This window comes from Peromyscus eremicus, chromosome 11 (genome assembly GCF_949786415.1).
Source record: "Peromyscus eremicus chromosome 11, PerEre_H2_v1, whole genome shotgun sequence".
NCBI lineage: Eukaryota > Metazoa > Chordata > Mammalia > Rodentia > Cricetidae > Peromyscus > Peromyscus eremicus.
Window position 1 is genome coordinate 32,694,728 of NC_081427.1, and position 12,725 is coordinate 32,707,452.

Sequence of the window (12,725 nt, forward strand, 5' to 3'; positions counted from 1 at the left end):
TCTCCTAATCTTTTAACCAAGACTAAACTTTGCTACCATAGTTATATATTTCATTGAGAAACTTTTAAAAAGTAGGAAGAGTCAGGGATGCAGCTCGGTGGTAAAGCACTTACTCCGTGTGCACCAGGCCCTGGGCTCCAACTCCAGCACCACAAAGGAAGAGAGAAAGGGGGTAAAGTACAAAGTGCTTCATGGGAGAAGGTATAGTCTTTCCTACTAAATATTCCCTACTAAACAAAGAGAAGCCTCTGCTAGCTGACAGGATACGAAACACTCACAGATGTGTGAGTCCTTCTAAGGATTATTTGGGAGAACAATTTTGTGATGTATGGACCAGCTGTCCCAGTGACTGTGAATGAAGTTTGTATCCTGAGAATCTGGACCACTTGACCACCGGGCTGAGAGCTTTCGCTTCAGACCACCACTCAGTGACCATCGGCACCTACATAGGGTCGGAGCTTACAGGCCCAAGGAAAGTCTGCAGAGACCATAGCCAGGCATCGGAGCGCAGGAAGAAATTCTATAAATATTTTAAGTAACTGACACTTGTTATATAACTTCATTCATCTTTTTTATAAAGCATCAGAACTTTACAAACATCACATCAATGGTCAAAGAAAGCAGGCAGCATATTAGTCTGCCTAGAATTTCCAAAAGTAGTTGCATGTCAAAAGCCTACAGTTCAAGAAATCAGAGCATTATTATCACATTGTTCTTCAGAAATAAATAAAAACAACGCAAGTGCTGCTGAGAATTTGACTGTGATTGAGGCCAACTACATTTGTTAAGAAAAAATATTTTTTTAAAAAAATCCTTCATTAAAAGCAGCAAATAAAAAAAATGATGAAGAAAATTATTTTTATAACCAAATAGGTCATGTAGCTCACCTCTTACATATTTAGCTCAAGCGGCCCAACTTTTAAAACAGAACTATCTACTCTACAAATCCAAGACATTAAACACTTATAATTACTTAGAGTTTAGTATGCAGAGGTTACTCAAAAGACAGGAAAAAACGCGTAGGTCTGTGGCTACTCATATAATGAAAACAGGAAGAGCTCAGCATTTGTGAAGATAATTAGCTCTTCAGATAGAACATTTAGAAGACTTTCCTGGGAGACATTAGCTACACAAGAAAAGAACTCACCTAAACTATTATTAGCAATTTTCCCCAAAATATCAGAGCAATTTTGACATGTTAAGACACTGTATAAAAGATAACATTAAAACAAAAAAAAATACATGTTGGCTGCTGTCATGTTTACCGAGAAAATAACCACTCTTGGCAATGAAAATACAGATGGAAAAAAATAATTGTATGTATCTGTAAACAAGAGTATATAAATCCACTTCTTTTTAAACGGGGTCTCATATAACCCAAGCTAGCCTCACACTCATTATGTGGTGAGGATGACTTTGAACTTCCGTTCTGCCTACCTCCACCTCCCAAGTGCGCTGGGAACACCATACTGTAGAATCAAACCCAAAGCTTGAGGCATGCTAGGCAAGCACTCTACCAACTCAGCTACATCCCAGCCCTGGACTCAATTATTTAGCAAGCCATTGGCCAATAGGAACAGACCTACACACGTACAGCATATCGGCAGGACCACTGGGACTGCATGCACTTCTGGACACAAGTCCATACACAGGTGTGCACAACTCTAAGCCCTTTGAAAGGGGTCAGAGTATCACAGCAACCCTCTGTGATATTCACTTCTGCTGTCCTGATTTAGAAAACACAGAGCTGGTGACATCCATTACATTAATTTTGTTTAACTGCTAAGGATGGAACACAGGACCTTAAGCAAGCACATCACCTGAGGTATAGCTTCCTTTTTACCCAAGGTAGGAGGTGAGGGTGGGAACTGAACATGCAAGACATGGGATGGAATACCTACAGTATTTTGTTTTTGTTTTGTTTTTTTAACTCCCACAATACCTGAAAATCACGTTTCCTGCCCGGTCCGCTTTCCAGGCTTTCACCAAAGCAAAATCTCCCGTGATGGCTTCCTCCAAAATGAAGTGCTGACCGTTAAACTCCCTCACCTGAAGGAGACAAAGACTGGCTGTCAGATTGTGTGCAGGGCTTGTGTGACTGTACTACGCGCTGTGCTCTGAAGAGGCACCCACTAGGAACGTAAGTCTAGCGAGGGAGGCTTTCTTGGGGAGAGGACCCTCAAGAGACTTCCTCAGTAGCACAGGGCCTTCTCAAAATAGTCCAGGGAGGCTTCAAGAAGAGAGTGTGCACAGGTCCCATGTTGAGTGCAAATTCAGCACATTTGAGGAACCAAAACCTCTACACGTCTAAATGGTAAAGTGTGTCACTATCCATTTGACTGTGTGCCTTGTTACATTTGGGGCACAGAATATAGCCCCTCTTTCCTTCTACCCCCCAAAATAAAAATATGCACATTACACAAAATGGCTTATCTATTGTTTCTCATTCATCTGTGATCTATAATTACTGTTGAGATAATCAATGATCATAGAAAAAAAGTAAACAAATTGAAAAAGAGCTGGCATTCTCCTGTCTGTATGGGCACGATGCAGGCTTCCTCCTATTAACATCTTCGTTTAACTTCTTTGATAGATTTTCTTCACATAAAATCTCAGTGGTTTTTGCATTTACTCATAGGAACTTCTTTCTTTATTTTGCTGCTATGAATGTTGGTTTTAATATTTTGCACATCTTCAGTCATTACTGATGTAACACAATGCTTTTGACTTTTTTTAAATGTTTACTGCCTTTTGAGAGAGAACATAAAACTCTCCTTTGCCATTATGTTCTTCCTATCTTTTCCCCCTTGGAAATTTGCCTCTGGGAATTAAACAGAGAATTCAAACAACCCCACTGAGGGCTGGATCCCTCCTACACAAAGGCAGCCCTGTGACCACAGAACTCCAATGGCATTCCCACTGCGCCCTCTAGTGGAAAAAAGGCTGGATGCATTTTCTAGAAGGTTCCAACACAAAGTTGGGGTTCAGTTACTTTCTGCTCTGTTTTGTTTGGGGAGGGGATGCTGGGAACTAAAGCTGAGGTCTCATGCACATCACCATGTGCTCAGTAATGTTCCAACCTTACTTTTGTTTGTTTGTTTGTTCCCAAGACAGTGTTTCTCTGTGTAGCCCTGGCTGTCCTAGAACTCACTCTGTAGACCAGGCTGGTCTCAAACTCAAAGATCCAATGGCCTCTGCCTCTCGAGTGCTTGGATTAAAGGGATGTGCCACCACAACCATCTCCAACCTTACTTTTAAAGTTAAGAGTTTCCGACAGATTGTTTCTTAAAGGAAAGTTTCTCCAAAGATACCCCATTTTCTTGCTAGAAAATATGAACTAGGAAAATCACTGATGAAGACTGGACTAATATGAAATCATATGAGATGAGCTGCACATCAACACACAAAGTTCTTTTAAAGGTTTGTGTCTTTCAAAAGTCATCACTATGAACATCAATGACGAGGCAAGTAATGTCACATACCTGTAATCCCAAGAGGACTGCTGGGAAGAGAAGAGAAGCCTGGCCTAGAGAGCTTCAAAAACTCGAGAACAAAACTTTCACAAAAGAAAGCAAACAAAAAATCCACCGGTGATGATAGTTGAGACATAAAATCACAAGTGTTTTCTAAAAGTTCCCTAGTGTGACCAGTTCTGAACTTCAAAGAGGGAAAGAACTAACTTTGCCAGGCTTACAACTGTGTTCACTTCAGATGGTGCATTTGGCTTCCACTTCGTCTTTAGGATCTTCTTGAATCCACTCCAGTCAGATTTTGCCAGGGACCTCCCTTTCTGCACACTACTGTTCAATTCTAGTCCTTACCCTTCCTTTGGCCTGGCTGCTCCCTCTTTTACCTTTCAGATCACCAGGCTCCCCTGGGTTTCCTCCTGGCCTCCCTTCCTATTTTCCACTGTAGCTCTTCTTCTTCTTCTGCCTGGCCATTAACTGTTACAGAGGGGCTTGCTATCTGCACAGTGGCCCAGAACACTGTCTAGTCCTAAGGGTTTGAATGCCCGCATACCATGCCTCCTGTTCTGTAAATTTTCTGACCAGAGTCACCAAGCACTTCCTCTTGAGACTCCTGAACTTCTTAAGGACACCTCTTCCCCAACAGACAGAGCTCTTTGATTGCCGCATGTCGCAAGTCTTGCCCATCTCAATAAGCAGCCGTCTTGATTCCTGTCTTCTATGTCACATGCAGTGGCTCCATCGCCAACATCTGACTTAATTCTAATCACTTTGCACAAACTCCATTTTACTGCTTATCTTAGCCAATGTCTGCTTCCACCAGGATCAATGCATGGCCTCTTGTAGTAGGACAGGCCCACAGGGTCGAGGAAATTGGCTCAGACCAGTTGCCAAGGCATGCACATAATGTACTTCTTTATGAGTCAACCTGGAGTCTGCCTGATGGCCTAGCAACGGGCGCTGTCAGAGTTCCTGATCACTTTCAGAGTTCCTGATCATGCCCAGCCAATGAGGGACAACCACACAATACCACCAGATTGGGACATAGCTTGGGTGCTAGGAGGAGGGTATATAAGGCCTTCCCCATTATTAAATATTAAATAAAGGAGTTTGTTGTTTGCCTTCAACTGACTCCAAGTGTCTGTGTGATTGACGCTGTGCCTTCTCACCCACTCCCCCAATGGAGCGGTTAGGATCCAGCAACACCCTCTCTAACTTGGGCTTCTACAAAACAACAAAACCATAATACTTATCACCCAACAGATAGAGTAATCTTTATAAGATGACTTAGAACACAGCACACTTATACTCCCCTCAAATCCTCCATTAGCTTCTTACCACACTGAGTGAACTCTAAGCTATACGAGCAGACAGCAGGCAGACTGGAGACAGAGGACAGAGACTGAGGGAGGCAGGGATAGAGGGAGAAAGACAGACAAACAGAATCAGAGAGAGATTGAATCTTATATAAAGGTACTAGATTCACACACCAGGATCTAGGCATAAATGAAAAGTTAGAAAAGAGTCTAGCCTTCCACATTCTCTTGGGGCATGTTAAAGTTACACTTTATGTGTAACTTTCAAAATGTGAACCCAATTTTTTGGGGTACTTTTATCATATGCTCCTAAGACTCATTTTTGTTAGGTTCCTGGTTATCAAGAAACTTTTTAACCTAATTAGGCAATGGAAAAGCAAGACCAAATATAAAAAATACTAGACTAAAAGTGACCTGAATCAATACAAGTCACTCCCAGCCAAGGGGCATGATCATCGACTCCTTGTCTCCCCAGAACAGCAACAGAACCAGAGTACTACATTCCCAATACTGATAAGGGCACCCCTTCCTTGACTAGTTCACCTCCCTAGAGGTGCAGCCCAGCATTGCTACAACTGCCACCAGCAACTATCTTCCCTGAGCCATAAGGACAATGAGAATGGAAAGACATTCATTTTTAAGGTCAGAAAAATGTATTGGCCTATATATCTTTTCAAATTACTTCAGATCTAACTATGTCAAATACTCTATCTTGAGGTCTACTGTTGTCTGATATGAGTAAAGTTGCTCGCTCTAAAGTACCCCCTCCTACTCCGCAGTTTAGATAAACACAGGCCAGTCAGTGAAAAGCTTGGCCTATGTCTAAGATACAAAATATGAAAGTGATTGAATAAACTCTCTATTCCATTACAGAATTGTAACTGGGCTCCATTCTCTAAGATTTCAGATAAACTCAAGATTTCCTTTGTTACTGTATTTTCCTCCCGTCATATTAGGAAGAACCTGAGCACAAGAGGGTAATACAAAACACCGTAAACAACTTCCGTGGGGTTTTTGTTTTGTTTTGTTTTGAATGGAAGCATGATCATAATGGTAGATGTTCTCACTTTTGTTAGAACCCTTTAAGAAAGTCAGTTAACTAACCCTTGTTATCGTATAATGTATAGTAACTATGGCTTCTTTTATTCCAACTTATTCTAATTTCCCTCTGTGGTTTTTAAGTACAAACAGATCCCCAGGTTTAGCTACAAGTCTTGCCTTTTTTAAAATGAATGACCGTGTATCTCGCTGAGGTAACTATCAGATGAGTCCCCACAGAATCATGAGGAAAGTGGTCTCCCGGCGGCACGTGGGTGAGGAGTTTCTTACCTCTCGCGGCTTGCTCGCAATGGCAACACTGCCATCCTTGTTGTATTTTATGGGCGATCCTCCTTCTTGTACCAGCGTCCCATACCCGGTGCTGGTGTAGAAGGCAGGGACTCCAGCCCCGCCTGCGCGGATCCTCTCTGCCAGTGTGCCCTACAAATAAGTAACCAGCATCCGTGAGAAGTCCACAAAGTGCACTTGGGATGGGGAGTACAGATACTGTTAGATACGATTCCCATTTTCTAGAGGCTCACCATCCGGCCAAGTGTGTGACGATGTATGCGCTTGTAAATCCCCAAGCTGAGGCATCAATTAAAAGACAATAACCATTCCATTCTCAGTCCACATTCAAACATAACTGTCCATTTCTCTAGTCCCTCTTTCAGTTTCTAGACTCCACCCCCACTGGTCTCTTGACATCATATTCTACAAATGTCTACTTTAATATTTTGAAATCAAATTTACAATTTAATTATGTAAATGTAGTTGGTCGGTTTTTTTGTTTGTTTGTTTGGTTTTTTTTTTTTTGGTTTTTCGAGACAGGGTTTCTCTGTGTAGCTTTGCGCCTTTCCTGGAACTCACTTGGTAGCCCCGGCTGACCTCGAACTCACAGAGATCCGCCTGATCGTATATCTTTAAATGCTAAATTTTGTTTTACTGTGTATCATGTGTAATTGTAAACTAAATATTTTTACCCAATAATAGCAAGAGGTATGCCAGGCAGGGTGAAAAATATTTGTAATTTTAGCACCTGGGAGGCTTGAGGCAAGAAGACTGCTATGAATTTGAGGTCTACATGAGCTACTTAACAAGCACCAGGCCAAACGGGGTTATGTAACAGGACCTCATCTGGAAAAAAAAAAAAAAGCTCAAATTTACTTTAGAATTTATTTTAAATCACTTTCATAAATGTTTTATTTAAGCAAGGAAAATTGAAGCAAAACCTGGCATATGGGGAAACTGGCTTTTAAAAGCTGGGAGTGAAACAGCAAGATGGCTCACCAGGTAAATGTGTTTGCTACATGTGGTGGTTTAAATGAGAATGGCCCCCATAGACTCATATACTTGAATGCCAGTTGGTGGAACTATTTGGGAAGGACTAGAAGGTGTGGCCTTGTTGGAGGAGGTATATTATTGGGGTCAGGCACTGAGGTTTCAAAGGGCCAGCCATGCCCAGTGAGCTCTCTCTGCCTCCTACTTGAGGATAAGGATGTAAGGTCTCAGATACTGCTCTGGCACTATCTTCCTGTCTGCCTGCTGCCATGCTCCCCACCATGATGGTCATGGACTCTGACCCTCTGCTACCATTGCAACCCCAATTAAACACTTCCTTTCTGTAAGTTGCCTTGGTCCTAGTATTTTGTCACAGCAATTGAAAAGTGACTAAGACACCACAGGAGGCTAACAACCTGAGTTCAATCCCCGGAACCTACAATAGAGGGCAGGAAACAACTCTTGAAAGTGTCCTCTGACCTCCACTGGTGTACCATGGCATGCACATGCCTACACACACACACACACACACACACACACACACACACACATACGCACATATACGACGATGATGATGATGATGATGATGATGATGATGATGAATGATGATAATGATAATGTCAAATTTAAATATATATTTAAAAATCTGTAAAAATCTAGGAGTACTTCAAGTTTGGTATATAGGTGAAGGCTCTTTGTGTCTCCTTCAGATGGGCTCCCTTCCCTCTCCCAGAGACAGATGATTTCAAACTTCAGTTCGCTGGGTCTCTCCCATCCCCAGCTGACTTTGCACTAATTCTGGCTTTCAATGTGTCCTGACTCCCTCTCTCCCATACTGAGACCACTTCTGGGTTGCTAGTACACCACGCTTCCTAGACAGTCAATTAGCTAATCAGAAGCCAGAATCAACATAGTTATCAATGACACTGTTTACACTACCCCAGCCAGAGAACTCTGTACTAATTGAGGCCTTTAAATGTGGAATAAAGAGACTAACAGTCAGGATGTCAGATACCAGGCCACCTGAGTATGTGGGATATTCTGAAGAAAACGTGACATGAGCCACATGAGCCGAATTCCTCAGCTAACTGCCCTCTGTTCCACCTAATAGACAAATGGCCCTACTTTGCACTGTATTTTAAGCCAATAACATTCAAAAAATTAAATCATTAAAATAATCACAATAACACCCCCTCATTTTAAAATATTTTTTGTTCACCCTTCCCAAACACCCTTCTCCATTTCTCTGCCCATTGGCCAAAAGCCTGAAAGGAGAATATTTATGAAGAGCAGAGCCCTTCAGGTATCACCTTCCCTACCCAAAAGGAGTGTCAGTCTCTACCACTTGTCAGGGTTCCTCCCATCCCAGCTCTGAAGCTGCACAGGAAGAGGTGAGAAGAATGAGGTACCACGTGGTTGAGGAAAGAAACACTAACTTCTTTTAGTTTAAAGGGAAAAAATCAGCAAGTGTTAAGGAAGTACCTCTCCCATGTATGTGTCCTCTGGCAAAACAGAGACAATGCATAAGAGTAAAGAGTCATCTTCAATAACTACACAATGGGGCTAACTAACAATGAGTAAGCTGTATGGGGTGGTCTGGACTGTGTGTCCCTTAATACTGAAGTTGACACACTAACCTCCAATATTTAAGATGGAAATAACCCGTAAATATAGGTCCTGCTCTAGTAGGATCAGTGAAAAGACACCAGAAACCTCACTTTGCTCATCCCCGTGCCCCAAGAGGACAGAGCAGGACATCTGCCATCAGAAGCCAGGAAAAGACTCACTAGGAACTGGACTGGCTGGCTCCTAATCTTGGACTTTCCAACTATTTTTTCACTGTGAGAAACAAATTTCTGTTGTTTGAGCTACCCAGTCTACGGAGGAATTTTAGTCCGCTGTTTGTTTTATAGGAACCCACGGAGACTAGAAATGTATGCATTTATTCATTCACAAAACTTTAAATGAAAGTTGAGTCATACTGAACACAGCGCAGCGCTTTAACAAGTAGAGGTAACAACGGTGCTCTAGGTGGCCAGGCGTGACTAAGATACTGTAAAGCCTCAGTCAGAAAGGACAGTCCCTTGGCATGCCTTCTCTAGACTAGCACAGGCCCGATCATTCTTTTTTTTTTTTTTTTTTAATAAAATCTGGCTACATACCATGCTTATCAACTCGGCAAAATTCTAAAGTAGCATTCCTCTGAGGCACAACGGTGCGCTCAGTTCCAGAGCAAAGGTGGAATGTGTCGAAGGGGAACCCCCGCCACACCGGGCACGCAGAGCCTTGCTTCCCCCCCAAGGACTTCAAATGCTGCCTTCGATGGATTAGGAGAGGCAGAAAACAAGCACGAACTTGCTGCGGGAATTGCACCAGTGGCTGGCCCTGTCACACTATCAGTCCCCTAAAACGCTGGGCTCTGAGCCCAGCCCTCCTCTGTGAAGCACTGTCACCCTCCAACAGGCTTCACTCTCGAGACATGAGTCAGCAAGACTGGACCATTCAGAAACTTCCAGCCCTGAGAGTCACACAAACTGACTTTTAGGACCACCTCAGACATTTCAGCAAGTCCTTTTGTTGCTTCTATGTACATTGTAGTGTTAAAACTATCCAGTAGCGCAGATATTTTCAACTTAGAAATACCTAATCTTCCGTAGTCAAAAACATTAATCCTCTAGAATCAACAGGAGCAACCCAAACACAAAATCCCTTGGTTTGATGAAACAGCATCTCTCTGTCGGAACAACAACAGAATTTCAGGAAGGAGAAAGGGAACTTTCCTACAAACTGTAAGGTCCTGTAAGACAAAACAGAGGGATCTCCTCACCTGGGGTGTCAGCTCCACTTCTAATTCACCAGATAAGTACTGTCGCTCAAACTCGGCATTTTCTCCCACGTAGGAAGAAATCATGCGTTTTATCTGCTTGGATCGAAGTAAAAGGCCCAGGCCAAAGTTGTCAACCCTAGACGGAAAGGAAGGGAGTTGGTAATCATGAGACCATCTACAGAACACTGTTAGCACACGTTCTTTTTTTTTTTTCCTGAGGTGAAACTTGAATAATTTAGAGGGAAAGAAATCTATTCTTCTAAAGAATTTCTATCCACATTTCCTTCTACCCCGCACCACTCCAAGAATTTACAAGGTGGCCTGTCTTTTATTTTACAGGTAGGGAAAGTAAAGCTTAAAAGGCTGACATGAATCCCAGCACCTGGGAGGCAGAGGCAGGTGGAGCTCTGGGTTTGAGACCAGCCTGGTCTACATAGTGCGTTCCAGGTCAGCCAGGGCTACACAGTGAGATCTATCTCAAATCCTCCAAGATCTCAGAGAGTAAGGGACACAGCTAGTAAAGTTCCAGTCCACGTTCATCCTGTAGTTCTAGTCCACACATTTTTTGTTCTTTTTACTACTGCAAAGTGATCTTGGGATAGATTCTAAGCACAGATGGCCTGGTGCTTTGGAGCACCCCCAAACACTCCAGTGCAAATAGAAAGGACCATTCCTGTATTAAGACAAAGGTGAGCACACTTATTGAAATACAAACCCACATTATACATAAGTCTAAGAACATTGTTCCTGTATCATAGACATTTCACTTATTTAGATACTTGAGTTTTCTTAATCCCCTTAAATGAAATGACTGCAGGTAGCAAAATAAACCTATATTTGTTACAATACACATATTTTGGTTTAATAATTTCTCTATTTTAAAATGAGGACTCAGTTTATTCTTGGATATGATGCAAGTACTATTAATTTTTTCTAGATAAAAATCTCCAGGTGTGTACACTTCTTCTTTATTTCTATCACATTTTCAAAAAAAATGCACCTATATTTTTAAGCACTATTCATAGATTAACTACTGAATGGAAGCTTATCCCTTGTCCATCGGCTTATCCCTCCCTGCTCAAAGGTTTTGGAAGTTCTTTACCCAACTAGAGGAAAAAAAAAAAATCAAACTTTCTTTGTAGGTTGGTTTGTCTGTCTGGGACAGTCTCATTATGTAATCTAAGTTGGTTTGAAACTCAAGATCCCCCTGCCTCAACTTTCCAAGTGATGGGATACAGGCCTGGCTTTATAAAACTATTTTCTTGTTGTTTTGTTGTTGTTTTTCAAGACAGGGTTTCTCTGTGTAACAGTCTGGCTGTCCGGAAGCTTGCTCTTTAGAACAGGCTTGTAGCTAAAGTTTTCCTGGTCCCACCTGGCTCCTGCAGTCCCTCACTCCTGTGGCCGCTCAGACCCAAATGAACATACAGAGGCATAATATTATTTATAACTGCTTGGCCATTAGCTCAAGCTAACTACTGACTAGCTCTTACACTTAAACTCAGCCCATTTCTGTTAATCTATATGTTGCCACATGCTCTGTGGCTTTACCTGTATGCCATTACATGCTGCTCCCTGGATGATGGGCTGGCGTCTCCTGACTCAGCCTTCCTCTTCCTAGAATTCTCTTTGTCTGCTTATCCCCCCTATACTTCCTGCCTGGCTACTGGCCAATCAGCATTTTATTTATCAACCAATTAGAGCAACATATATTCACAGCATGCAGAAAGACATCCACAGCTCTAGACTGGCCTCAAACTCAGAGATTTGCCTCCCTCTGCCTCCCAAGTGCTGGGATTAAAGACGTTTGCCACCACTACTGAGCTTATAAAACTACTTTTAAGGATGAAATATTTTTAGGGGTGAAGATCACAATGAGACAACACAATAAACACCAAGGAATAATTATACAAAAAGGAAAAACGATGCCAGTTGACAAGGACATGAAACACCAGAATTTTCTTGTGTGCTAAGATGAATGTATACTAATCACTTTAGGGAGTGGAAAAAAAATAAGAAAGCTGTGAGCATAACCTATTAACATTGAAGAAAATCCACGTGCTGAGTCAGCAATTCCACTCTTGGGTCTTCACCAAACAAGAATTCATGTTCACCAAAAGACATATATAATATACTCATCAACAGCATTATGACAAAAAAAAAATGAGAGCCTCTCAAATGCCTATCCTCGGAATAGATAAGTTAGAGTTTATCCAGACAATGTAATAAGATTCAGCAATGAGACTGCATGATAGACAACCACTAGACACCATGAACAAATTTCAGACAGAATGTTAAATGAAAGAAGCTATACACAAAAGTGTACACGTTGAATCAGTCCTTTTACAAGAGCTTCAGACTTTGACAGGACTGATGAATGAGGTTCAAAGTGTCCATAATGTAGATCAGGCAGGGAGATAAGAGTAGTAACTGGGGGCATGTGGGGGCACATAGAGGCTCCCTAGTAAGGCCTTACTCAAGGTCAGAAAGTCTGAGCTTGCTTTGCCCAGCAGGGCTGCATAATGGGATGATTTGATCACGAGCATGGTTATCGGGTGTTTTGAAGGGTCTACACTTGGTTGTACATTGTGCTTTGATCTTGAAGGAAGTCTTTTGCCACTCCCCTTGGTAGTGTATAAAAATCCCATTAGAAATAAACTTGGGGTGGCTGGGTGATCCAGGGCCCTCCTAAAGCTATCCTGTGTCTCTGTCTTTCTCGTCATCATTGTCTCCTTCTATATTTCTATCTTAATATTTCTTTATTCCTCTCTCCTTCCTCTAAGAACCCTTCGACAGGTC

General features: G+C 42.1%; 1 protein-coding gene across 1 annotated transcript in view; it reads right to left on the reverse strand.

Annotated features, from left to right (window-relative positions):
* Positions 1–12,725, reverse strand: part of Oxct1 (3-oxoacid CoA-transferase 1) — a 134,662-nt gene that overhangs the window by 101,785 nt on the left and 20,152 nt on the right. The window contains exons 4-6 of the mRNA XM_059276320.1: positions 9,930–10,065; positions 6,113–6,262; positions 1,943–2,049 (exon numbers count right to left, since the gene is read on the reverse strand). Of these exons, the coding sequence (XP_059132303.1) occupies positions 1,943–2,049; positions 6,113–6,262; positions 9,930–10,065 (393 nt within the window). The remainder of the gene's footprint in view (positions 1–1,942; positions 2,050–6,112; positions 6,263–9,929; positions 10,066–12,725) is intronic.